This window comes from Aristolochia californica, unplaced genomic scaffold, assembly GCF_029961685.1.
Source record: "Aristolochia californica isolate CCGP_79_NKW_82.1479 unplaced genomic scaffold, dmAriCali1.0.hap1 SCAF_2, whole genome shotgun sequence".
NCBI classification, from domain to species: domain Eukaryota; kingdom Viridiplantae; phylum Streptophyta; class Magnoliopsida; order Piperales; family Aristolochiaceae; genus Aristolochia; species Aristolochia californica.
Window position 1 is genome coordinate 8251316 of NW_027181881.1, and position 24509 is coordinate 8275824.

At 42.9% G+C, this 24509-nt stretch overlaps 1 protein-coding gene across 1 annotated transcript in view; it reads right to left on the minus strand.

Annotated features, from left to right (window-relative positions):
* Positions 1 to 24509, minus strand: part of LOC137955714 (ferredoxin-dependent glutamate synthase 1, chloroplastic/mitochondrial-like) — a 100073-nt gene that overhangs the window by 47476 nt on the left and 28088 nt on the right. The window contains exons 7-10 of the mRNA XM_068802794.1: positions 15768 to 15864; positions 15192 to 15284; positions 14847 to 14992; positions 4023 to 4182 (exon numbers count right to left, since the gene is read on the minus strand). Coding sequence (XP_068658895.1) covers positions 4023 to 4182; positions 14847 to 14992; positions 15192 to 15284; positions 15768 to 15864 — 496 coding nt within the window. The remainder of the gene's footprint in view (positions 1 to 4022; positions 4183 to 14846; positions 14993 to 15191; positions 15285 to 15767; positions 15865 to 24509) is intronic.

The following is a 24509-nucleotide window of genomic DNA, read 5'->3' on the forward strand; positions in this document are numbered from 1 at the left end:
GGAACTCAGGTGACGTGGTGAACCGCTGGCACTACGCGTTGGAGACAATGGCAAGCAACTGAGGTGATCTCTTCTTCTTGACCTAGAGAGGCCTTGGTTGACTCAATGATTTGGTGGCCGGAGACTACCGGTGCCTTTTCTGTTTGTTCTGCCTACTTCCTCATCAAGGGATGGACTTCGATGCCTCTTGATCATAAAGTAGCTCTTATTTGGCGCTTATGCGCTCCCCCGAAGGTCAAATTTTTACTATGGAGTGTCAGGCTTAATAAAATCCTCACTGCTGATAATCTTCGACACTGTGGTAATCACAACGTGTGCACCTCCTGTCCTCTTTATGGTCTTGTGGAGGAGACTTTCAACCACCTTCTCATATCTTGGGCATCATCAAGCTGAATTTTGATGGTAGCTGCTTCAGCAATCCAACATGGAGGGCTTTGGTGGTTTTTTCGTGATTCACATGATAACCAGCTCTTGTCATACTCTGGACCTATGGGCATCTTTGATCCACTTTTGCCGAGCTTCATGTCCTCCTCAGCGGACTCACCATATTCCTTGAGCACCTCTCTGGCCCACTCCACATTGAGGGAGACTCTGTGGTGATTATTGGATGGTTTTCCTCTCCCTCCACCCTGTCGTGATAGCATTGGGATGCTTACTATTCCCACATCTCTTGTACTTGGTCTCATGTTCCCATATCTGTTAATTCTGTAGTTGATGTTTTTGCTAAGCAGGGAATTTCCCTCCAATCCCTTGTTGTAAGGGGTGTGCTTCCCTAGTTTGTTGTTTATTTCTCTTGCTCAATAAAATTATCACTTTCTCAAAAAAAAAAAGGGTACTCGTTTTCCCTTGTCTCACTTTGTGTCATATGATTCTCTTTCTAACAAATACAAATAGTCCGTCCTGTCCTTGTCCTTCTGTATGTTCCTTCATCTGTATAGGCTGCTATTTCCTCCCCTCAATGGAAGAGAGAAATGGATGTTGAGATGGTGGCACTACCGGATAGAGACACCTGGCAGCTATGTGATCACCCGCTAGTGCTATGGTTGTAGGTTGTAGATGGGTATACACTGTGAAGTATAAGCTAGACGATTCTATTGAACGATACAAGGCTCGACGGGTTGCCAAAAGTAACACCTAGACATATGGGATTGATATCTTCGAAACCTTTTCACCTGTTGCAAGCTATCTTCGTTTCAGATCTTGATGTATGTTGTTGTTAACCAAGGGTGATCATTGTATCAACTTGATTCTAAAAATACATTTTTGTATGGCGACATGGCTGAGGCAGTATATATAAAGCAACCTCCTAGTAATGTTGCTTAGGGAGAGAATGACAAAGAATGCGGACTAAAGAAAGCCATATACAGTCTCTAACAAAATCCCCGAACATGGTTTGAGAAGTTTAGTCAAGTGGTCATGTCGATTGGGTTTGTCAAGAGCCATTGTGACAATTCACTCTTTGTTATGAGGAGATTGTCTAGTGTCTTGGTAATATTGGTACATGTAGACGATATCATTTTATCTAGTAGTGACATACAAGGTGATGAAAAGGTTAAAAGCTCATTTAGCACAACATTTTTGGACTAAAGACCTGGGATCACTAAATACTTTCGAGGTATTGAAGTAGCTAGAAGCAAGACAAATTTGATACAAACTATATGTTACAGACATGTTACATCTTTCTCAAAAAAAAAAAAAAAATGTTACATTGAGTATGGACTGTTGGGTGCTAAGCCGATTGAAACCCCTATGGAGGTTGGATATGACCTTCATGGTAAACAGATTGATACACTCCACAATAAGACAATTTATCGTCGCTTGGTTGGACAACTCATATATATGCTATTGTCACTCATCCTGGCATATCCTTTGTTGTGAGTGTTGTTAGCATTTCATGGAGTGCCCCTTGCAAGATTTATCTGGAAGCTGCCCAATGGATCTTTCTGAATGGGGCACTTGGAAATGGACTATTCTTTAAACCTCACAATCACATGAAGATAGAGGTCTTTTCAGATGCAGACTATACTGGATCTAAACTTGACCAGAAATCTACCACTAGCTACTGCGGTTTTCTGGGAGGTAATCTAATTAGCTGCAAGAGTAAGAAACAAAATGTTGTTGCTCGTTCCAATGTTGAAGCTGAATATAGAGTCAGAAAGTTGAAACTACAACCGAAGGGGGCAATGACTAGGTACTACAACAATCAAGCTGCCATATTTAATACAGGAAATTCAGTGTTTCATGAACGGATGAAACACATTGAAGTTAATTGTCACTTCATTCTAGATATCGTTATTGAAAATGAAATCATCACCCCCTATAAGCGGTCCGGTGATCAAATCGGATACATGTTTATTAAAACACTAGGCAGACAAGAATTTGATGTGTTCTGCAAGAAACTGGGCCTTATGGATACATACGGACAAGCTAGAGGAAGATTGTTAGAAAATCTACTAAAAGGCAATATCGTTATTTTGCACTTACTACAAAGTCCAGCAGCTACACTATCTTGTTGTGTGTGCTTAATTTTATCTCTAATTCAATTTTTATGTAATTTGGACAATAATATAGGGAGATACAGGGGTTTAACTGATTTTAAGTGACTAGGGGTATTTCTGTAATTTGATTCTCCAAACCATATATGGGTCGAGCTCGACCCCCACACAGTCTTTTCACAACTCTGACTTTCTCCTCTTTTCTCTACTTCTCCTCCTTCTCTAAAACCCTAAAGCTCACTCTTTTACATCTACCATGTTCAACTTCCACCCAATATTTTAGTTTGCTTTTCAATAGCACGAGTTTTCTCATAAACGCCCATCCAACAAGACCCCCGATATCCATTTGCTTCCACTAGATGTCCACCAAATTTTTAAATCTCTTCACTAAGAAGCCATATGTTTTCAAATCGAAATGGATCAGGTATCCATTTTGTATGCCAAGTGGCAATCAAGATCAGCCATATCGGATGGAGCTCGAACCATTCAACATTAGTTGAAAAGAGATCAAGCTTGAATATGATTGGTGGGGATTGGCAACTGGACCAGGTAAGTTGAAGTCACCCCGAGGAGCCAAGGCTCCTCATTATGCTGAAGGAAACCAGATAACACCTCCCAAAAAATTGCCCGCAGCTGGAATCTCATAGGGCCATATATGCCACCCAGCTGGAATGCAATCCAGTTAGGGAAACCATCAACACTTTTTGTAATTTCTCTTCTCTATTTAACAAAATTGTCACAATTCTCAATAAAATAATAATTAACGAATCAAAACTTGTGCAGACACCATATACCTTAATTGTTGCAACTTTGTCTGGATTTGATTAGTTACCCATTCTAGAAATTAAAATTCTGTTCTTCTTTTAGAAATGAAAATCCTGTTTTTTACTTCCTAATTGTGGAAGTTTAAGTGTTCTGGGTAAAAGCATCTTAGGAGGGACTTACATTTCAGTTTCCACTCAGTTAATTGTTCCTAAGTGAACCTGTTTTTTTTTTCCTTTTACCTCGTGAATTGCCAAGGCTAACCGCTATAATAATTCAAACAAACCCTTGACAGAAGTCAAAGCTAAACTTTAGAGAATTCCAACTGTAGCCCTCAAGTGTAAAAGCAACTATCTTGCATGGTCTCAGTCAGTCGAACAGTTTTTAAAAACCAATTACCTTTATGTGCATAATGTTGACCTTCCTCCCACCCTAAATCCTAGAGTTACCATATATAAGAAATGGTAGAAACAAGATACTTTAGTCATTAGTTGGATATTAACCGGATCTGTCAAGAGTTATAAGTCAAGGCTACATTGGTCAATTTGCATATGGTTATTTTGGTCTTTGCCTAACCTCTCTCTCACAGAGTTGTCATGTATCAACTCGATCGAGTCACCACAGTGGGTTGATTTTTATTACATTGATCAATATATAGAAAAAAGAAAAAAGAGAGATTTGCCATTCAAATAAAGAAAGAAACTGCCCTTCAAAAAATGATAACAAGAAAAAAAGTAAGAGAGAGAGAGAGAGAGAGATTCAAACCTGTGCAAATCGCTGTTTGAAATAATCATACAGCATATGTGGTCTTTGAGAGAGTACAGCCAGCGGAATGTCATCTCCCATGCAGAATGTTGGCTCCTTTCCTTGTGAAGCCATACTTTCTATAACCATTTGAACGTCCTCACTTGAGTAGCCATATGCTCTTGTATAATCCAAGCAAAGCAAGAAACCAATAAATATGCTCTTGTATAATCCAAGCAAAGCAAGAAACCAATAAATATGCTGTAAAGAGATCGCGGCCAACATGGCTAAGGAAAGTTTTTGCATTTTCTTGGAGTATCTTAGTGATATGTGAAGTTATAGTTATTCTCTTCTTCAGTAAGTATACTTGTTCAGAAAAGAGTGTTGATGGACAGGATGCCCAAACAACTTATCTGATAAAAACAAGAGAGAAGAAGCAAATCATCTTTCACCATCTTTAACAAGGTGGATCCACTTCAAACCCATTATACTACCGTCGAGTACAAGGGCTACTTCAAATAGAAACACAGGAACATTCAAATCAAAAAATGATACAAAAAGTTCCCAATCCTTTTATTGCAATTTTTTTTCAAAAAATGGAAGAGGATATAATATTTTTTATGCAGTTAGATAAAGATGAAACTGACACTAAGGTTGTAGCTACATTTTATAAGAAACTTCAAAACAGTCAGAGAAAAGTAATTAAGAATTGCCAAATACAAAAGTGAGAAGAAGTGCACTATTGAGAATGAAGACTAGATTGATGACATGATGGAAACTATGTCAGTTCAACTTGCATCCAAGCAACTATTTGTAAAGGGTTAAGTTGCTGGTCCATTTACTTGTTTTTTTAAGAAAAGACGCATTTCATTAGGCCCGAGAGGAAACAAGAACATCCAAAAGCTGCATTCGACAGAGTTAACTGGAAGTTTCAGGACACCCTCATGGGGAAAATGGGATTCGGAAAAAAATGGCACTTCTAGATCCAAAGTTGCATCTCCTTTACAAGCTACTCCGTCCTTCTGAACGGAACAATTTGTGGGTATTTTAAGGGAACTGGGGGAATCAGACAGGGAGACCCCCTCTCCCCTCTGCTCTTCAACGTGGTGGCAGAATATCTATCCTCTTTGATCTACTTGGCCTAGATCAAGGGATGGCTCCTCCCCACGACTGATTGCACAGCCTTTGATATTCCAATTCTCCAGTTTGTGGATGATACTATTTGCTTCGGGGTTGGTACTATGGATCAGATCAGAAAATTGCGTGTCGTGCTGGGATTATTTGAATTGGCTTCCAGTCATAACATAAACTGGGGAAAAACCACTCTTCTTGGCTATCACATTGATCCAGATGGGCTTCCGGATATGCCGGACTACCTGGGATGCTCTGTGGGAAATATGTCAGCTACATATCTTGGGTTCCCACTTTTTGATTCTCGGCCTTCGGCGTCACTATGGTCCCCCCTCATTCAGAAATTTGAAAAGAGGCTAGCCACTTGGAGGGGTAAACTCTTATCAACAGTGGGGCGTCTCACTCTCCTCAAGTCTTGTCTGGTGAGGCAACCAAATTGTTTGTTATATTCATGCACTGTCCGGCCTTCGTTTGCTCCAAAATTGATGTCATATGTCGACAATTTCTATGGAGAGGTTCAGAAGATAGCTTTAGATACCATCTGGTTAGTTGGAAGGATATTTGCATACCTCATAATAGGGAAGGATTGGGCATCCGGCCTACAAGAGAAATGAACAAAGCTCTTATGCTCAAATGGATTTGGAATTTTAACAACAAGCATAACAGTTTGTGGAGGAATATCGTGAAATTCTACCTTCAATTTTCGGGTGCCTGGTGGAGAGAGGGCGGTGCTGCTCGCCTCCTATCCCCGATATGGAAATCAGTTTTCAAACTCCTTCCAGTATTCAAAGATGCTACCTCGTTTCACACGGGTAATAGAAGGACCCTTCTCTTCTGGTAGGACGAATGGTGTGGCCCCCGATCCCTCACGGAGGACTGCCCCGGGCTGCATAGGGTGGCAAGTGACCTCTCTTGCTCTGTGGCTGATTCATGGAGTGATCACTCGTGGAGTCTCCCCTTCCGTCAGGGATTAAATGATGAGGAATCGTTGGCTTTTTGCTCTCCTTACCAAACTCAGCAACACTATTATCCGAGAGCACTCAGTTGATAAGCTGATTTGGAAGCCCAGTAATAATGGTCGGTTCACTGTCACTTCGGCTTACTCTCATATCAAAAAGCAAGACTACAGTACTCATAAGCACAAGGCGAATCTGGCTTGGAAACTCTCAGCGCCAAGCAAAATCAAATTTTTCGTGTGATCAGCCATCAGAGAACAGATTCTTACTTCAGACAACCTTCATAGAAGAGGCTTCATTGCCCCCGATCTTTCTTGTCCCCTTTGCGGTGAGTGCGAAGAGACAATCCAACATGTCCTCTTACACTGTGGATTTTCGTGGCAAGTTTGGATGAAGATCTTTCAGAAAATCGGGCTCCAACTAGGGCTACATCAGGACCTCTTTGGCACCTTTGAGATGGTTCGAGGGATTCTCCTTCCTTGGCTGGGCAAGTTAATTCTTTCGGCATGTCTTACGCATGCTCCATGGTGCATTTGGCTCAAGCGGAATAACCGGAGATTCAACTCCAAAGCTATCACCCTAGACAACACGGCTTCTCATGTCATTGGCCTCATCTCAAGCTGGCTTCATACAAAGAAGGATTTTGCCACTCTATCGGGGATTTCCCTTCGGGAAAATTGGAATTTGATCGCTCATATGTTTGGCCCTAGCAGAACTCCAAGTATGGCTATATGGGATCCTCCCCCTTGTGACTACATAAAGCTGAATTTTGATGGTAGTGCTATTGGATGTCCAGGACCAGCAAGAGCAGGTGGTGTGTTCAGAGGTCACAATGGAGACCCTATTCTTTCTTATATTGGTCGGGTGGGCATTGCCGACTCAAATACTGCTGAAGTTAGTGCTCTGCAGTTCGGCCTCCAAATCTTCAGGGATCGTCTCCATGGTAAGTTAATCATTGAAGGCGACTCGAAGACGGTTATTAGTTGGTGTTCCAAAGACAACCTCGCCCTTTGGCGCCACTAGCCCATCACTGATAGTATTGTTGACATTGTATCTTCTACACATTGTAATTAGAATCTAATTCCTAGATCAGCCAACTCTTTGGCTGATAAATTGGCAAAATTCGGAACTTCCCAGCAATCTCTCAATGTTTGGGAAGGCTTCCCTCCTTTGTAATATGCTCTCTTGAGCTTTTGCCTTAATAAAAATCAGTATCATTTCAAAAAAAAAAAAAAAAAAAAAAAGAGACTTTGGTAATTTCCATAACAAGCTTGAGTCATTTGATATACATACTCCAGCTTAAGGGGGAGTGTTAAAGTAAAAGGGTATTTTAGTTGTTACACATGTGGGTAATTAAGCGATAGATAGTTAATGTTATCTTATTTTAAGTGATAGTTAATCAACATTGTCCTGTTTTAAGTGATACTTAGAAGGGACAAAGGTATAAGTTTTTTGTTTTGCATATATGCTATAGTAAATGTGTAAGTCATGAGGGGTATATGAGTCTTTTTGTACTAACCCACTTAAGTAATTTAATAAAAAGGTTTGGGGATTGATGAAGGTTCGGCTTCTCGCGGCCTCCTCTTCCTCATCTCTCTCTCTCTCTCTTCTTCTTTCTTCCCTTTATTCTATCAATTTTATAGCTAGCTTGGCTAGCCTCTTGTATGGTCTTTTTCTCCTTTAATGAAATTCTCGTTGTTTAAAAAAATAAAAAAATTATGACAATGATGAAAAATAATATCCACCAAAACCAAAGCCAGTTTCTAAGATTTTCAAATTTCATGTCTGCACTTCATACTTTCCATGTTCAACAAGGCATGACACACCTTTTGTTTTTAAGGAAGGTGAGTGAATAGTCAATAACAGAAGAGAAAACTACAACCTAGCGAGGTGGGCCGTCCTCCACAGCAAGGTGTTGAAGGGAAGATCCCCGTTTAGCGTGAAAATCTGCCAAATGATTGGCAAATCTGGGGGTGTGGGTCCATGTACAATTTAGATGAGAAGTTATGTTACAAATTTCAAAATAAATATCCCAATGCCTCCAAGGGAGCGAATTTCCTTTGCGCACCAATCAATGACAACCTTTGAATCCCCTTCAATGATGAAAGGCCCAGTGAGACGGTCCTAGAAGACTATAAGCCCTTGAAGCAATCCAGTAAGTTCTACAATAGTAGAGTTAGAGATACCCAAAAGGCCTGCAAAGGTGTAGAGAAGACAGCTTTATCATCATGAATAACTCCTCCGAACCCAACCGGACCCGGGCAGCCAATGGCACTACTATCGAAGTTCAGGTTGAAGTGGTTAGGTGGAGGAGGGGACCATATCTTCATGATTGGGGGACGGGGGGAATCCGTCATCTCGGCAATCAGCCACAAATTTCCTCTAAAATCAGTGTTGTTGAGGTGAATAAATTCCTTCTGGGTCATTAACCAAGCAGAAACCTAACCAACAATATTATCTACAATCACCTCAATAGGAGAAGCTTTGAATTGGAATTTTCAATTGTTCTTTTCTTTCCAGAAGGCCCAAGGGATGTGGCCCACGCAACTGGAGATGAGCATTTTTCCAAGTTTTGGGAGACAAGTATTTGATATAGAGAGCATCATTGATGGCAAATTTTGTGGTATACAGTATTTAATTCCAATTTTGTTGTGTACAAATTGGCAATGGAGGAGAACATGAGTGGTGGTTTCTGGGTTATTTTGACAAAAAAGGCAAGAAGTGTGTGCCCCGCTTAATGAGGGAATAGGATGTGAGTATCTTACTTCTACAAGCACACCAAATAAAAAATTTCATGCGGGACGGGGCAATCAAAGACTAGGCAATCACAGTAGGGTGATGCGGTTGGGAGGGGTTGGGGCTGCAAAGGAGGTTGTAGGCAGAAGCCGTGAAAAATGATCCTTTAGGACACGGGGTCCAGATGAGGGTATTGGGCATGTGCTCTCAGATTTTGACTTTGGAGAGGCAAGTGAGGAGGTTTGAAGCCAATAAAGCTTCTGAATCCGTAAGGGCTCTTCGAAGGTTAAGGTTCCGTCCATTAGGTTCGGACCATAAACCCGAGATAGAAGCGCTTTTGTCTCTGGCCAACAAGGAGATAGGAACATGACTAATATCAAGAATTTTGTCTCCCAACCACAAGTCTGACCAGAATTTTGTGAGATGGCAATTACCCAAGTAGCATATGACTAACTTGCTGAAAGCAGGGAGCAGTAGGGAAATTTTCCTCCAAACCGGTGACATGCGGTAGTGACGACCCCCATCAGTCCACTAGCCGTTTAATTTATTTGCTTTATCGGCAACAAAGGCCCTCCAGATCAATTCTGGAGATGAATTAAATCTCCAAATCCATTTCAAAAGGTAATCAGAATTGGTTGTTTTAATATCACGAACCCCGAGACCACCAAGATGTGAAGGTTGAGACACATTGGCCCATTTCACTATATTATACTTTCTTTTCCCATTGGGCTCGCCCCACAAGAATCTTCTGTTGAGACTTTCTAGCTGGTTTTTAATTGTTGCAGGGCAGTGGAATAACGAGAGATAGTAGTTCAGGATTCCGTGAAGGCATGATTTGATGAGAGTGAGCTGAACCGCCTTCGAAATAAATTTCCCCTGCCAGGTGGCCAAGCGCCCTTCCATATGCTCGATCATTGGGTGCCAGTTGCTTTTGGACAGCATACCAGGGGTCAGCGAAAGACCCAAGTAGGTACTTGGAAGATTTGCAATTTTACAGCCCAAATAGTTGGCCATTGAGGATTTTGACCAGCTCACTTTTGTTGAGAAGAGAGTTCAAACAGGTTGATAAGGGCTTTTATGTGTAATTTGTTTCATAATGTCGACGCCAAAGAAGATAGTGTCGTCCGCATACCGCAAGAGAGCAATGTCCTACGCGGGATCAGCAGAGATGGCGCTAAGCATCTAGAGCCTTTGGCATAGCAGACCATGGACAACAAGTATTGTGCAATAAGAGTGAAGAGGAAGGGAGATAGTGGGTTCCCTTGGTGGATTTCCCTTGTACCTTTGAAGTACCCACATGATTTGCCATTAACAAGGAGTGAAAAGGGGCCTTTGAGATACAACTTCTCATCCAAAACTACCAGCAAGTGCCAAATCCCATTTGATTGGATAGATCGTTAAGAAGCATCCAATTGATTCGGTCAAAACGCTTTCTCAAAATCAAGTTTGATAACAATTCTCGGGAGATTTGACTTCTTGAAAGAATCAAGCAACTCATGGGCAGCCATTGCCGAATCTAGGATATTTTGTGCTCTGATGAAAGCACTTTGGCAAGGGTTTATTATTTGTGGGAGGGAAGAACAGAAGAGGTTAGCAAGAATACGAGCGATGATTTTATAGGAGCAAGTGATGAGGCTAATAGGCCTGAAATCTTGGGGGGTTGGATTAAGTTTTTTTTTTTGGGGATTAAGGCAATGAAGGACCCTCTGATGGCTCCACGAGTGATACCACACTGATGGAAGTTATTTGCAAAAGCATGAACATCCTTCCAGATGATATCCCAGAATTTATTGTAGAATTCCCCTTTGAATCTGTCTGGCCCAGGGGCCCAGTCCTTAGGCATTCCGAGAGCAGCAAGGTCAATTTGTTATGTAGTGAAGGGGCACTCCAGACGATCAGCGTCCACATTAGTGATGTGGCGGAATTGGAGTTGATGAAGGCCCGGCCGATTGAAAGACTCCCCGGTGTAGAGATCTGAAAGATACTTGACAAGAATGTGAGAAATGGAGAGGCTATCTGTTATCACCTCATCTCCACAACAAAGGGAGATGATACTAAGGCGATGGCATGGAAAAACTTAGTATTTCCATCCCCATCGGTCAGCCAGCGGAATCTGGACCGCTGCTTCCAATGAATGGTTTCATTACGCAGTAAAGCAAAAATATCTCAATTTAAATGATTTTGATGAGTAAGTTCAAGAATAGAGAGGGACCTTTGCTCCTCGGTGAGTTCAAAGCTCAGTGATTCGGCGACAAACAGAGTCTTTCCGGTGAGCAGCAACAACACGGCAGTTGATGGACCAGTTGCGAACTTTGGACTTTAGAGCCTTCAGTTTTAATGGGAAGGACCACCCCGGGATGGGGTTATGAGGTATTTCTAGCCACCAAGATGCGAGGTTGGTAGCAAAGTTTTCTTCACACTCTGGGTGAGTGTTGATTTGAATCGGCCAATGGTTAGAGTAGGCTCGGTTGAGAACTTGACCCAAGATGTTGCCATAGAGTTGGAGCCATTCTGGGTTAGCAAAGAATCTGTTAAGCTTGGATAAAATCGGGGAAGACTGACCATTTGACCAAGTATACTCTTTTCTGGATGGAGGGATTTCTGAAAGCTCAAGGCTTCCGATGAGGTCAGAAAAGGCACACATGGTGGAGGTTATCTTTCTAGAGTGGAGGGGTTTTCTGAGCATAGACAGATAGCATTGAAATCTCCAGCAAGGAGCCAAGGTAAGTCCCAAAGTTGGATGAGAAGGACTTCCTCCCAGAACTTTGTACGGTCATGATATCGAATAAGGTCGTAAATCCCAACGAGGACCCAATGGTATCCCAAAGACTGATCACGGAAGCGGATCCCAATGTGGGTGGCTTCGACAGTGTTTGGGTTCCAAATAATGAGAACACCACCGAAGTGGCCAACAGCATCAATAGCAGACCATTCTGGGTCAGAAGTGTACCAAAATTCACGAACGATAGAGACATCATGAGATCGAGCTTTCTCCTCCTTTTTGGGATCTTCCATTCGAGACAATTGGAGTTGTCTTACCCAGCTTCATACATCTTCGATGCCCTCAGTTATTTCTGAGTGGACCCCACCACCTGCCAGTCCTTACCCTTGCACTTGTTCCGATGATGGGAATATGTGAACTCAAAGGGGGTGGTAGTTGGATTGTTCGAGGACTCGGCGTTGGAAGCGTCAGCCTTGGGAGTTGGCTTTGGACTTCATGATGGCAAGTGGAGTTGGGCAAAGAATGGGTGAGATTTGATTATTTATACTAGAGGGCAATCAGGTAGTTGGTGTGGTATTGCAGGTATACCACTCAATAAGGCGCGAATTTTGGGATTGATCCGACGCCTCGAGACCTCCCCACATCAAAGGGTCCCATCTAATCACCTGGTCCTAGAGATCTTGATTAGTGTCTTGGGGTCAGGTGGCAAGAGGTCACACTTTGTCTTGTTTTCCTCTCGGTGATGGAATAAAGCCGTAGATGGGGAAGGCCCATTTGTCGAGGGGTTGAGTGGAAGGCCAAGGGGTTGCCAGGTGTCCTCTTGGGTGCTATTTCTTGGGGAGTCGTGGCACGGGTGGCTCAATGTGTCAGAGAAGGGTAAGGAGGGGAGCAGGCGATCTAGAGAATCTCTGGAATGGCCTAAGGATTTTCTGGGGTAATCGAGACAGAGGACTAATCCAAGAGAAAAATGTTCGGTTGGGGGCAGAGGGGAAATCAAGGTGGACAGGTGTGGCAATCGAGGCATGCGATGTGCCAAGTGGGACAATCAAGTTGAGTTGACGGAAGATAAGAGGGTGGGGCAGTCGAGGCGGACAGACAGCCACCTGGCAACAAATCCAAGTGGTACTTGTCTTGGGTAATGGCGGGTTTGAATAGAGAAGAGGCAGGTGGGATTTTCAAGGTGGCGAGTGGTCCTATCAAGGGGGTGAGTGTGACTGTCAAGGGAACAGACAGGATTTGAACAGGCGGGATTTGGGCAGACTAGATTTGATCGATTGGGATTTGGACAAGTGGGATTTGTATGGGCGAGGCTAACAATTGGACTGTAGCGCAGAAGGTATATGTAGTATACTCGAGTGAGCAAGCGGGGGAATCAAGGGATCTGGTGGTTCTTTCGAGAGTACAGGCGATGTAAGTGAGAGGACAGACAGGATAATCAAGATGTTACTTTTTTAAGATTTGAATTTTGAATTCTGACTCAGGACAGGTGGCTAAGTCAGCTCGGTAGGAGTCAGGAGGATATAGGGGGACTGAGCCGAAGTCAACTCAACACGTGTCCCAGCTGAGTCCAGCCGAGTCAAACTATGCAGAGAACCTTGCGGGTCGGGGAGCATGGGGGAGTGCACTTCCATGTCGCCAAACTTCAGGAGTGCCCAACACGAAAAATTACCAGAAATAATTTTGACGTGTTGATGACCACTTACCGGAGAAGTTGGCCGGAGAAAGAACCTCTCTTGGTGTAGGAGCTCTCGTTGATCCACTGGCCAGATAATCTCACCAAATATGCTAGCAAGGCTAGCCATGGTGTGTCGGAATCAAAGCTCAGCGGGGATACCTCGAGCTACAATCCACTGGCCCGTTGACAAGTTCGTGAGGGCAGGGATTCAGTCAACCAGTCGCTCCATTGGGGACCTCGACCCCGTTTCATTACAAACAAATTCAGCCTTTTGCTTATCTTCAACAATTTTGAAGACGATGAGCCATTGACGGTCCCTATTATGAGTAATGTATGGAGATTGAGGTAGCGAAACTTGGGCATTGATCCAGTCTACAAGTTGGTTTGCAGAGGAGCAATCGGGTCTATCAGTGACCATAGCAGCGGTGGAGAGTCGATTGGTTCCATCGGTTAGGGCTTGGGCTGGGAGATTGAGGGTGATGTGGCTTGTATAGTGCTGTATCAACAGGGGAGGCAAAGGTGGGAGAGCAGACTCAGGATGGCTAGTGCTCGGTCAAGGAGATTGTGGGATTGGGAGGGAATTTTGGCTTTGTGGAGTTTGTGAGGCGGTGTTTGAGAGGGGATTGGCCTGAACATGAGGCGGAGGCGTTGTGTTAGGACAGTGGCTGTAAGCTTTGGCAAGATTTGAAGGAGGCTAGCATGGAAAGTAGCCAAACTGAGGTCTGTATTTGTGCTCTGCAGCAAGAAAACCATGCCTATGACCATGGTTTTGCGCCTTTGTGTGATGGAGCATTCCAGTGTGCCGTGGTGGTACTGCATGTGAAGATGGAATGCAAAGTTGCCGGTCTGTAGGGTGCGCCCGAAACCTCGGCCCATCTTGTCAGCAAGGACCTTGTCGAGCAGGATAACGAATGATTCAGCCACTGGAACGGGCAGAGAGATGAAAGATTTCTTCGTCCCAGATCGGGAGAGGATACGAATGGCTTCTCCATTCCTCTCGCACATTCAACATAGAGAGATGGTGGTTTTTCCATGGCGGAACTCAAAAACTCAGGGAGTGTCTGTCCCAGCCACCCAGATTCTTCTCCTCGAAGTTCGGCTAACCACTGTTTGCCAGCCCAGTTCTAGGTCTTCTTGGTCTTCTTGGTCTTCTTGGTCTTCTGGGAGAGTGGGCCACACATGTGGAACGTGCTGCCGATGCTGCTGCTTCGTCCTGAGTGTCTAATCGTCATCGGCAGCTGTGTCGAGTCCCACTGGAGGAGGTGGGGTAGGGAGAGCAACAGGGTGATCGGGAGCGGAGGAGTGCCAGGCCCAGTGGAGATGGGTGACACCTCACACAAGGAGTGTCAGGATATGGGTCGCACAGGATGCAGGTCGTGCAGGGGACCCCATCGCGTTCTAATTATGAGCTTACCTCTCTGCTTCGGAACTCGTGTCCTAGACATGACACACTTACTCTATCACAAAGTGAAAGGGGTATAAATAGAGTTTCAGCACCCTTTAGCCATGTATAATATGGAAGTATCCAAATCGATTAGCATCCTTGGCACAAATATATCATAGAATTATATAAGCAACAGAGAGCCCAAGTCTTAGATAAATGGCTAGTAAATTAAGGTCCTTACTGCTGGTGTCTTAAGATCATATCATCATCCATAACTGTCGTAGACAAAAAGTTCACTGGTTTCAGACTTCTCATGTTCTCATTCAGCCACTTTCCGTAAGGGTTTGAAAGTGCTACTTGTTTTTTAACTTCTGTATTTTCATAAACCTGCAGAAAAAAAAAACCTGACATGAAACCCAAAAGACAGTGAATAAGAAATTCTAAATAACATTATAAAAAAAAGAAATTTTAAATAAAAAACACACCACAATCTGAAGACCTAACACCTCGAAAACAGCCGCAGATAAAAGGTACCAAATATAAAGCCTGCACCCCACCCACCCACACACACACAGTAGAACATTACCTGACCATTCAGTAGATCAACCGCAATCATCATTCCTGGACCAAGACGACCTTTCATCACGACTTTTTCTTCATCCATTGGTACTACACCAACCTACATAAGAAAAAAAAAAACATAATGCAGAAACGCAACCTTGTATCATCAACAAGGACAACTTAAACAAGTCACATAACCAAGTGAAAATTTGTAGCAATAAAACACAACTTTTGAAAAGTGGAGCAGTCTTAGAAATAACACCTTTAACATAATTAGCATAAATCATAGCAAGCACTGAAAAACGAGAAACAGCCCACAAATCATTTATAGATCATTTTGAATGGCTATATTAAGTGACTAGATCATTTGTTAAAAAATAATTAAGCACCATTTTTGCCAACCATTTCAAGTAATTTGCAACAGCATAAGCATAGACAAGTTAGAAGGGATTTATTGATGCCTTAATATGGGAAGCAGCAGGGTTAGTAGCAACCCAATTGATAGAAAGAGTTCATGTGCACAGAAACCAAAAGATATAACGAAATAACAGTAAGACATTGTGACATTTTATGATATACATATAAAATGATAGAAATGTACCTCAGAAGCAACATAAACAACATTGTCTTTTGTGCGCCAGTATCGAGCTGGACGAAGACCATTTCGATCAAGACAAGCCCCAACAGTTTTCCCATCGCTACATTAAGCATATGAAAAATCAATTACAAATTGAAAACCAAGTGACAAAACAAAAATACATTTTCCAAGGAGGTCATAGGGCAAAGTCTCAGGTAATTCCTTAGTTATATTTCAAATGATTTGTGGCCAGTTTCAAGTATTATTACATCATTTGCATGCTTAAAGCACCTAAAAATTCTCTAGAACAATAATGAGATATTTTATTAAGGAGAGAGAACAAACACAGACATAAATGCTGCTGTATAGCTTAAATTGCTGAAGTAATATTTAGGAAATTTGCAAACACAAGCTCCAGCATCTTAAGCTGCAATATAAAGGCTGAAAAGTAAAGGAACATGCAAAACATAAAAAATTTGACACTTTTTACTAAGATGTTACTTCTGTCCAGTGTGCATTTTATTTTTATTTTTTATTTTTTTGAAATGATGCTGAATTTTATTAAATCAAAAGCTCAGAAGAGCAAGAGTCCAGTGTGCATTTCTTAAGAGTACAGGTACATTCTGTAAAAAAAAGGCCATATAGTCATTGTATCAAAATGAATTCAGAGAAGTCAGTAACAGAGATAAGGGTTGACTAATCCCCATATTCTGTTTTTTTTTTTTTTTTTAGAAAAAAGTGAATTTTATTCAAGGCAAGCCAAGAACAAAACACAAACAGAACCCCAGGTCAGCGATGGAGTGCTCCAGTTACAATGAGCGATTGAAAAGAGGTTCCATGCTTGGCCAGGGAATCAGTTACGAAATTAGTAGACGTAGGTACATGAGACCAAGAACAATTCAACAAAGAAGAAATTTCTACAACTTCATGAAACACAGTCCAAAGGTGGTGGCGCAGGGGGATAGGAGCACCATTCAATCACAACTTCAGAATCCCCCTCAACAAGAAGATCTCCACCTAAATGATCTCTGAAGTCATCAACCTGTGTAGAAGCCCCTGAAGCTTGAGTCAGAAACCCGCAATGGTCCGAACGAAGTAATAAAAGCAGTACCCCGACCATGACTGATAACTCCTCCAAAACCAATCCTGCCCACATTTCCAAGAGCACGACCATCGAAATTAAGCTTCAACACACCAAGGGGATGGGGTTTCCAATCTTCAACAGTGGCAGGGCTTGAGGGGAGAGACATCTATGCAATGGCACACCAATTATCATGAATATAACCTCTCGCAAACAGTCAAATACCTTTTTAGTCCAAATCCAAGCAGTAATTTCACCATTAATATGGATGGAAACCTGCTCAATAGTAGAAAATTTGTTATGGAACCTCCTATAAATTCTCTTGATCCATAAGCCCCGAGGGATGAAGGCCAAGCACGCCGAGAGGAGAGCCATTCCTAGACGAGGAATCTGCATCCCTTTTGGTCATCTCACTAACAGTAGTAATGCCACTAGGGAGGCAAATCTGGAGAACAATCTTGTAGAAGAAATGAGACCACATCTTCCAGGCAAAATGGTAATGAATTAAGAGATGCGAAACCATTTCATCAACACCATCACAGACAGGCCAATGGGGGTTGAGAGCTAAGTTCCTCTGCTTTTAAGATTATCAATTGTGAGGATTTTGTTGAGTATAGCACTCCATAAGAAGAGGAGTTTAGGAGGGCCTGAGAAGTGTCAAGAGATGGCAGCACTGTGAAGCACTGAAGAGGAATTCCAGCCGCTGATATACGTTTAGGCCGAGGAGCTTGTAAATGTGCCACTTTCTTAGAGGTGTCAATTTTATTTGATCACCCAACTTTTCGTCTGCTGTTTATTTAACAGAACGGAAACGGAAGAAAAAATCTTATCCATATATGTAATCAGGTAATTGTACCTGTTTACCGTTTTACCTTTTATTAAACAGAACAGAAGCGAATAATACCTATTCCATACTATTTACCTGTTTACCGATTATGTAAGGGTATTATTGTAATTTCTTTACATACCTTTATAAGGGAACATTGTTATGTATGTTGTTATATGATGTTTTACTCTCTTCAGATATTATAAAAAAAAAAATTTAGGAAAAGGTGTAAATTTAATCAGATATTATAAACATGTTATATTTTTTCTTATTTTTATTAATTCTTACTATTTTTCATTTATTTACCTGTTTACCAAGTTAACCAATTAAATAAACGAAATCGGAATGCTTTAAAAAATAATCAGACGAAACAAAAATGGAATATCAGAATGGTAATTGGAACAGTATAAGGAATAGCCGATTCCATTTCGTCCGCATACTATTTACACTCCTACACTTTCGTCATGCATCCGAAGAATTAGGTCTTGCATATGTTCTCTGATCTTGATGCTACCCAAAGCCAACAAAAGATTATTAGCAGCCTAGGCCTTATCATCACTTAGTCCTCTTCAGAAGTGAAGATCCCAATTACTGTTAGCACGCCAAGATTAAGCAACAGAAATGGATGGGTTAGAGGTGAGGTCGAACAAAGGCGGGTATGTCTTTCAAAAGGCCACTTTCCAACCACCGATCGTTCTTAAGATCATTGCTAGCAGCCACAAATGTTGGCAGTAAAGAATATAGTGATCTCCAAAGATGAGAGAAGCTCGCTCTAGATCCCCCTACCGTCCACCTATTGGCTCTCCACTTGATTTTAGCAGCAACCATTTGCCGCCACAAGGAGTTGAGTGAGGAATTAAACTTCCAAAGCCATTAAAAGAGCTTCGCTTATGTCTTTAGTGCTCCTAACTCCAAGACCCCCAAATTGCTGAAGATTACAAACATTATTCAAGTTTAGTAGAAGGTATTTGACGCCCCCTTCTGCTCGTCAAAGGAATGTCTCTTCAAAGAATCTATCTTGCCCCATATGTAGGTAGGACAAGGAATAAATGAGAGACAGTAGTTGGAGAACACGGCTATACAAAACTTAAGCAAGACAAAGCAACCAGCTTTTCAAAGAAGGTGACCCTTTGGACTGAAAGGAGTTCCAGACAGTTTAATCGAGCCTCACGCTTTCCCGCTGAGGTGATCTGCACTGCTACGGGCCTTATCTCTACCTGGATCTGCATTCGGAAAGAATTTGGTTGTCTATCATGTACCCCTTTCCGCACCAACTGCAAGATTATTTCTTAGATGTCCATTCCTACTACGCCCCGTCGAGTCGATATTTGGAAGCCTCCCCCCACCGTTTATTATAAGCTCAACTTTGACTTTGACGGCAACGCTTTTGGGAACCCAAGTTTGGCTGGCTTTGGGGGAGAGGGTGATTTCTGATCCGGAAGGAACAGCTATTATGTCATACTCTGGCCCTCTCAACATTGTGGATTCGACCATTGCTGAGCTCTCTGGCCTCCTCCACGGGCTTCGCATCAACCAGGATCGCTTCAGAGGTCCACTTATCGTCGAGGGAGACTCCAAATTCGTCATTGGTTGGTACTCCACCGCCTCCTTCCCCCATGGCATCACTGGCAGCTTTTTCTTGATATTATGGACATTGTTTCCACTACCTCTTGTACTTGGTCCCATGTTCTTAGATCAGCCAATTCGGCTGCTGATTTGTGTGCGAAATTGGGTCCCTCCCTACAATCTCTTGTTGTTATGGGAGGCCTTCCTTGATGTATTCTTTTGTTTTTCTTCATAATAAAATCATTACTGTTTAAAAAAAAAAAAAAAAGTGACCCTTTCAAGTGGATAGACAACGCCTCATTTTTTTCAATCACCAAAGTCCAAAAATTATAATTCGGTCTGCTATCAAATAAGGGAAGGCCCAAGTAGATAACGGGAAGATTAAAATATAAACCTCCCATGTAGAAGGAAAGCCATTATTCTGATTTGCATCAAATATTTTCTCTTTTTCTCTCCATCGTTCTTGCTTATGTCGACTTTAACTTCAAAATATCATGATTAGGTAATGCTTGAAGGTAAGAAAAAAAAAAAAAAGTGATGATTTTATTTAAGCAAAGAAAGCAAAACAAAACTAAGGAAGCGCTCCCCTTACAACAAGAGATTGTAGGCAGACTCCTAATTTAGCACAAGAGTAAGCAGTCGAGTTGGCGTTGGTTGACCAAGGAACATGTGACCAAATACAAAAAATGGAATATACTATCATAAATTTCCAAACAAAATTCCAATGATGAGAGGTCCGCTGAAACGATCTTGAAAGATAATGAGGCCATGTAGGAGGGCAGAGAACTTAGCAGTAGTAGAGTCGGCCACACCTTCTCCTCCCACCAGATATTATAAGCTGAACTTTGATGGCATGGCCTTGGGGAACCTGTGTTTGGCTGGTTTTGGCAAGATGATTTTTGATCCAGGAGGCATTGTCATACCCTCTTACTGGCCCTCTCGGTATTGCTGACTCGACACCACTTTTGAGTCCTCTGGTCTCCTTCACAGCTTGCGTATTTTTCAGGACAGCTTTAGTGGTCCCTTTATCGTGGAGGGAGATTCCAAGGTCGTCATCGGATTGTGCTCCACCTCATCCTCCCCCCCCCCCCCACAATCTCTTGTTGTTGTTTTTTTTTTAAATGATGCTGATTTTTATTTAGGCAAAAGCTCAAGAGAGCATATTACAAGGGAGGGAAACCTTCCCAAACAATGACAGATTGCTGGGAAGTTCCGAATTTTGCCAATTTATCAGCCAAAGAGTTGGCTAATCTAGGAATGAGATTCCAATTACAATGTGTAGAAAATACAATGTCAGCAATACTATTAGTGATAGGCCAGTGGCGCCAAGGGGGGAGGTTGTCCTTGGAACACCAACTAATAACCATTTTCAAGTCGCCTTCAGTGATTAACTTGCCATGGAGACGATCCCTGAAGATTTGGAGGCTGAACAGCAGAGCACTAACTTCAACAGTATTAGAATCGGCAATGCCCACCGACCAGCATAAGAAAGAATAGGGTCTCCATTGTGACCTCTGAACACACCACCTGCTCCTGCTGGACCAGGACATCTAATAGCACTACCATCAAAATTCAGTTTTATGCAATCACAAGGGGGAGGATCCCAGATAGCCATACTTGGAGCTCTGCTGGGGCCAGACATGTGAGCGATCAAATTTCAATTTTTCAGAAGGGAAACCCCCGATAGAGTGGCAAAATCCCTCTTTGTATGAAGCCAGCTCGAGATGAGGCCAACGACATGAGAAGCCGTGTTGTTTGGGGTGCTAGCTTTGGAGTTGAATCTCCGGTTTTTCCGCTCGAGCCAAATGCACCATGGAATATGCGCAAGACAGGCCGAAAGAATTAACTTGCCTAGCCGAAGAAGGAGAATCCCTCGAACCAACTCCAAGGTGCCAAAGAGGTCCTGATGTAGCCCCAATTGGAGCCCGATTTTCTGAAATATCTTCATCCAAACTTGCCACGAAAACCCCAATCTCTTGTTGTTAGGGGAGGTTTCCCTTGATGTATCCTTCTTCTCTTTGAAATAAAAGTATCAACATTTTAAAAAAAAGAGTCGGACACACCGAGGGGGTCGGAGTAGGAAATAAGAGTGCTACCATCGGAATCACGAATCACACCACCGTATCCGGCTAATCTAGGGCATCCAATGGCACTACCATCAAAATTGAGTTTGAGGGTCCCATAGGGGGGAGGTTGCCAACTGATCCTCATGCGAGCTCTATGGGGGGTGGACATAGGGTGGACATCTGAGCAATCACACGCCAATTGGTGCGGAGAGGGACATTCATGAGATTTAAAATTCCTTTCTGGTATGGAGCTAGGCAAAAATGAGGCCAGTGGCGTGGCAAACGACTTGTTCGGTAATTGTTCCATTCTTTCTAGAGGCACCATGGGATATGAGTTGTGCAAGCAAAAAGGATTTTGCCAAGCTTGGGTAGTCAACACCCAATGGACAAATGGAGACCCTATTCTTTCTTATGTTGGGCCGGTAGGCATTGCTGATTCAAATGTTGTTGAAGTAAATACTCTTCTATTTGGCCCCCAAATTTTCAAGGAACGTCTCCATGACAAACTAATTATTGAAGGAGACTCTCAGACTGTCATCAGTTGGTGTTCAAAAGATAGCTCCCCCCCCCCCCCCCCCCCCAGCACCACTGGCCTATCACTGATTGTATTGTTGACATTGTGTCATCTATTCATTGTAATTAGAATCTCATTCCTAGATCAAACAACTCTTTGGCTGATAAATTGGCTAAATTCGGAACTTCCCCGCAATTTCTCGTTGTTTGGGAAGACTTCCCCCCTTTGTAATTTGCTCTTTTGAGCTTTTGTCTTAATAAAATTCAGCATCATTTAAAAAACAAAAAAAAAAAAAACTAAGGGACAAAGACATACCCTCTGTAAGTCATGAGGGAGGCACAACTGAATACCCATAGGCAAAGGGGCAATGCAGCAAGAGGAAGCTAATTGTTTCCTCCACAAGATTGCAGAAAAGGCACAAGCAAGGCATAGTGTTTCCACGTTGTCAAAGATTGTCAACAGTGAGAATCCTATTGAGGAAAGCACTCCAAAGAAAGAACTTGATCTTGTATGGAGCAATGAGGCGCCAAGCAATAGCAGCCTCATGGTTCCTGCAGGAGCCCGTCCAACCCATAATGTCTAGCCAAAGAGACAGAAAAGTGCCCATTGTCCTCTGGGAGCCAAATTATCCTATCTTGCAAATGAGTCCAAATAATAACAGAGCTAATGCCCTCGACAAGGCTACAGGCATCTAGGGCCTCTTCACCATTAAGACCCCTGCAAAGGTGAAGGATTCCAAGATCTGCTACCCCAAGCCTCAGCCATAGTCAGGTCACACCGAGTCATGAGCTGCACAAGGGACTGGTAGGAATCAATCAAAGGGCCACTCCCGCTCCACCAATGAGACCAAAAATTCAGGCTAGAGCCATTTCCGAGAAGAATCGGATTGCAAACAGAAGATTGGGAGAAGGTGGAAGATGGATCGCCAAATTGGAGAGGCCTACCATCCAAAATCCATCTAGATCCGGTGCTCCGAAGTTTAGCAAGAATCATGGGCCTCCAAACAGTTTAGAGACTAACCCATGTCTTTTGTATGACGGATTTCGAGCCCTCCAAAACGTTTGGGAGTTCAAACATCTTTCCATCCCACAAGATGATATTTGAATTCGTTGTCGGCTCCTCTCCATAACAAAGTCTTTTGATAATCTCCATACGACGGCATAGGGAGGTCAGACAAGGCATAAAAGAGAGGAAGTAGTTTGGAAGTCCTACAATGCATGAATTGAGGAGAGTGAGTCAGCCCGCTTTTAATAATAATTGCAACATCATTTCAAAAAATAAAATAAAAATAATAATTGCACTCACCAAGTGGAGAACCGCCTCTCGAGGCGCTCAATGACTGGTGCCTAGAGATCCCTACGAGGTCTATTGTCAATCCATGAAGGCCCGAGATAGGTGGAGGGGAGGGTGGCAATAGTACATCCTAAGGAGGCAGCTATAATCTGAAGTAATCCGGGATCAATGTGGTATCCAAGAATGGTGGTTTTGCTCCAGTTACCTTTCTAGCCAGAGGTGAGCTCAAAGAATCCAAGGAGAGCCTTGATCTTCATGACTTGATCAAGAGTACCCACACCAAAAAAAAATAGTGCCATCAGCAAACTGTAGCAAAGGGATATCAAATTCCACATGACCAGTAATCTCACTAAGCCACCCCACACTTTTTACTGAATAGACAAAGGAAGACAAGTATTCGTCAATAAAGTTAAAGAGGAGGGGGGGATAGAGGATCACCAAGCCTAATGCCCCTGGAAACTTTGAAGTAACCACAAACAGTGTCGTTGAGGAGGGAGTAGAAGGCGGACAAAATGCAGCTACGAATCCAAAATCTCCATTGTCCACCAATCTCCAACTACGAAATGAAGAGCTGTAATAGTTATTGGTTGGGTGATTGAAAGTGAAGGAGGGGATGTCAGAGTCAGACGCCAAGATGCTGTCCACGTGCATTGAATTTGGACATGTTGCATGGAGCAGTAGAGGATTTGGGTCATGTGAAAGGCTGGTGTTGGGAGGCAAAGTGGAAAGCTGGGCCTGGCAGAAATCAGAAATTGCAGGGACATGGCGACTAATGCTGGAGTTTGAATTTGAATGGAGTAAAGGCAGTTCAGCAGTAGGGGGGCAGGTTTGCCAAAGCCATTGATGGTGAGGATTAGAGTACGAGTTTATTGTGACTCTGGGTTGACTAGGTGAGTCATTAGAAGGTGGGTGGCCAAGTTGTGTCTTCCAGTCATCTGGTGGTCAAAGTCAGTCCAGTCAGGAGCACCAAATTAGCCGAAACCGATTTTTATCCAGAAAAAAGAGTCGATGACGATGAGCTTCAAAAGCATTTACCCAGTTTGGTGATTGCCTGGGATGACTTCAGAGTTGCGCTTTGGAAAAGGTGGTGTAGTCTAGTGGTGGTGGGAGGGGGAGGGGGACTGCTTTTGGGCATTTGCAGGGGGGATGCAAGTGCTGTCATGGGCAGAAGGGGAGGAAATTGGCAATGGCAGTGGTGCTGGAGGTGTTTTGATGACGATGAGAGGTTGGAAGCTGTGTAAGCAATGGGCAAAGTGGCTCCATCCGAAGTTCGAGTTGCTGGATTTCGGTATGTAGATGCACACCATGGTAGTACGACCACAGTGCTGCATAATTCTGCACTTTGAGCGGTTGCAGGTTCCCTAGACGAGGAATGAGAAGGGCAGGGGTCTAGTCCAAAGCTCCCGAATCTGCATCGCAT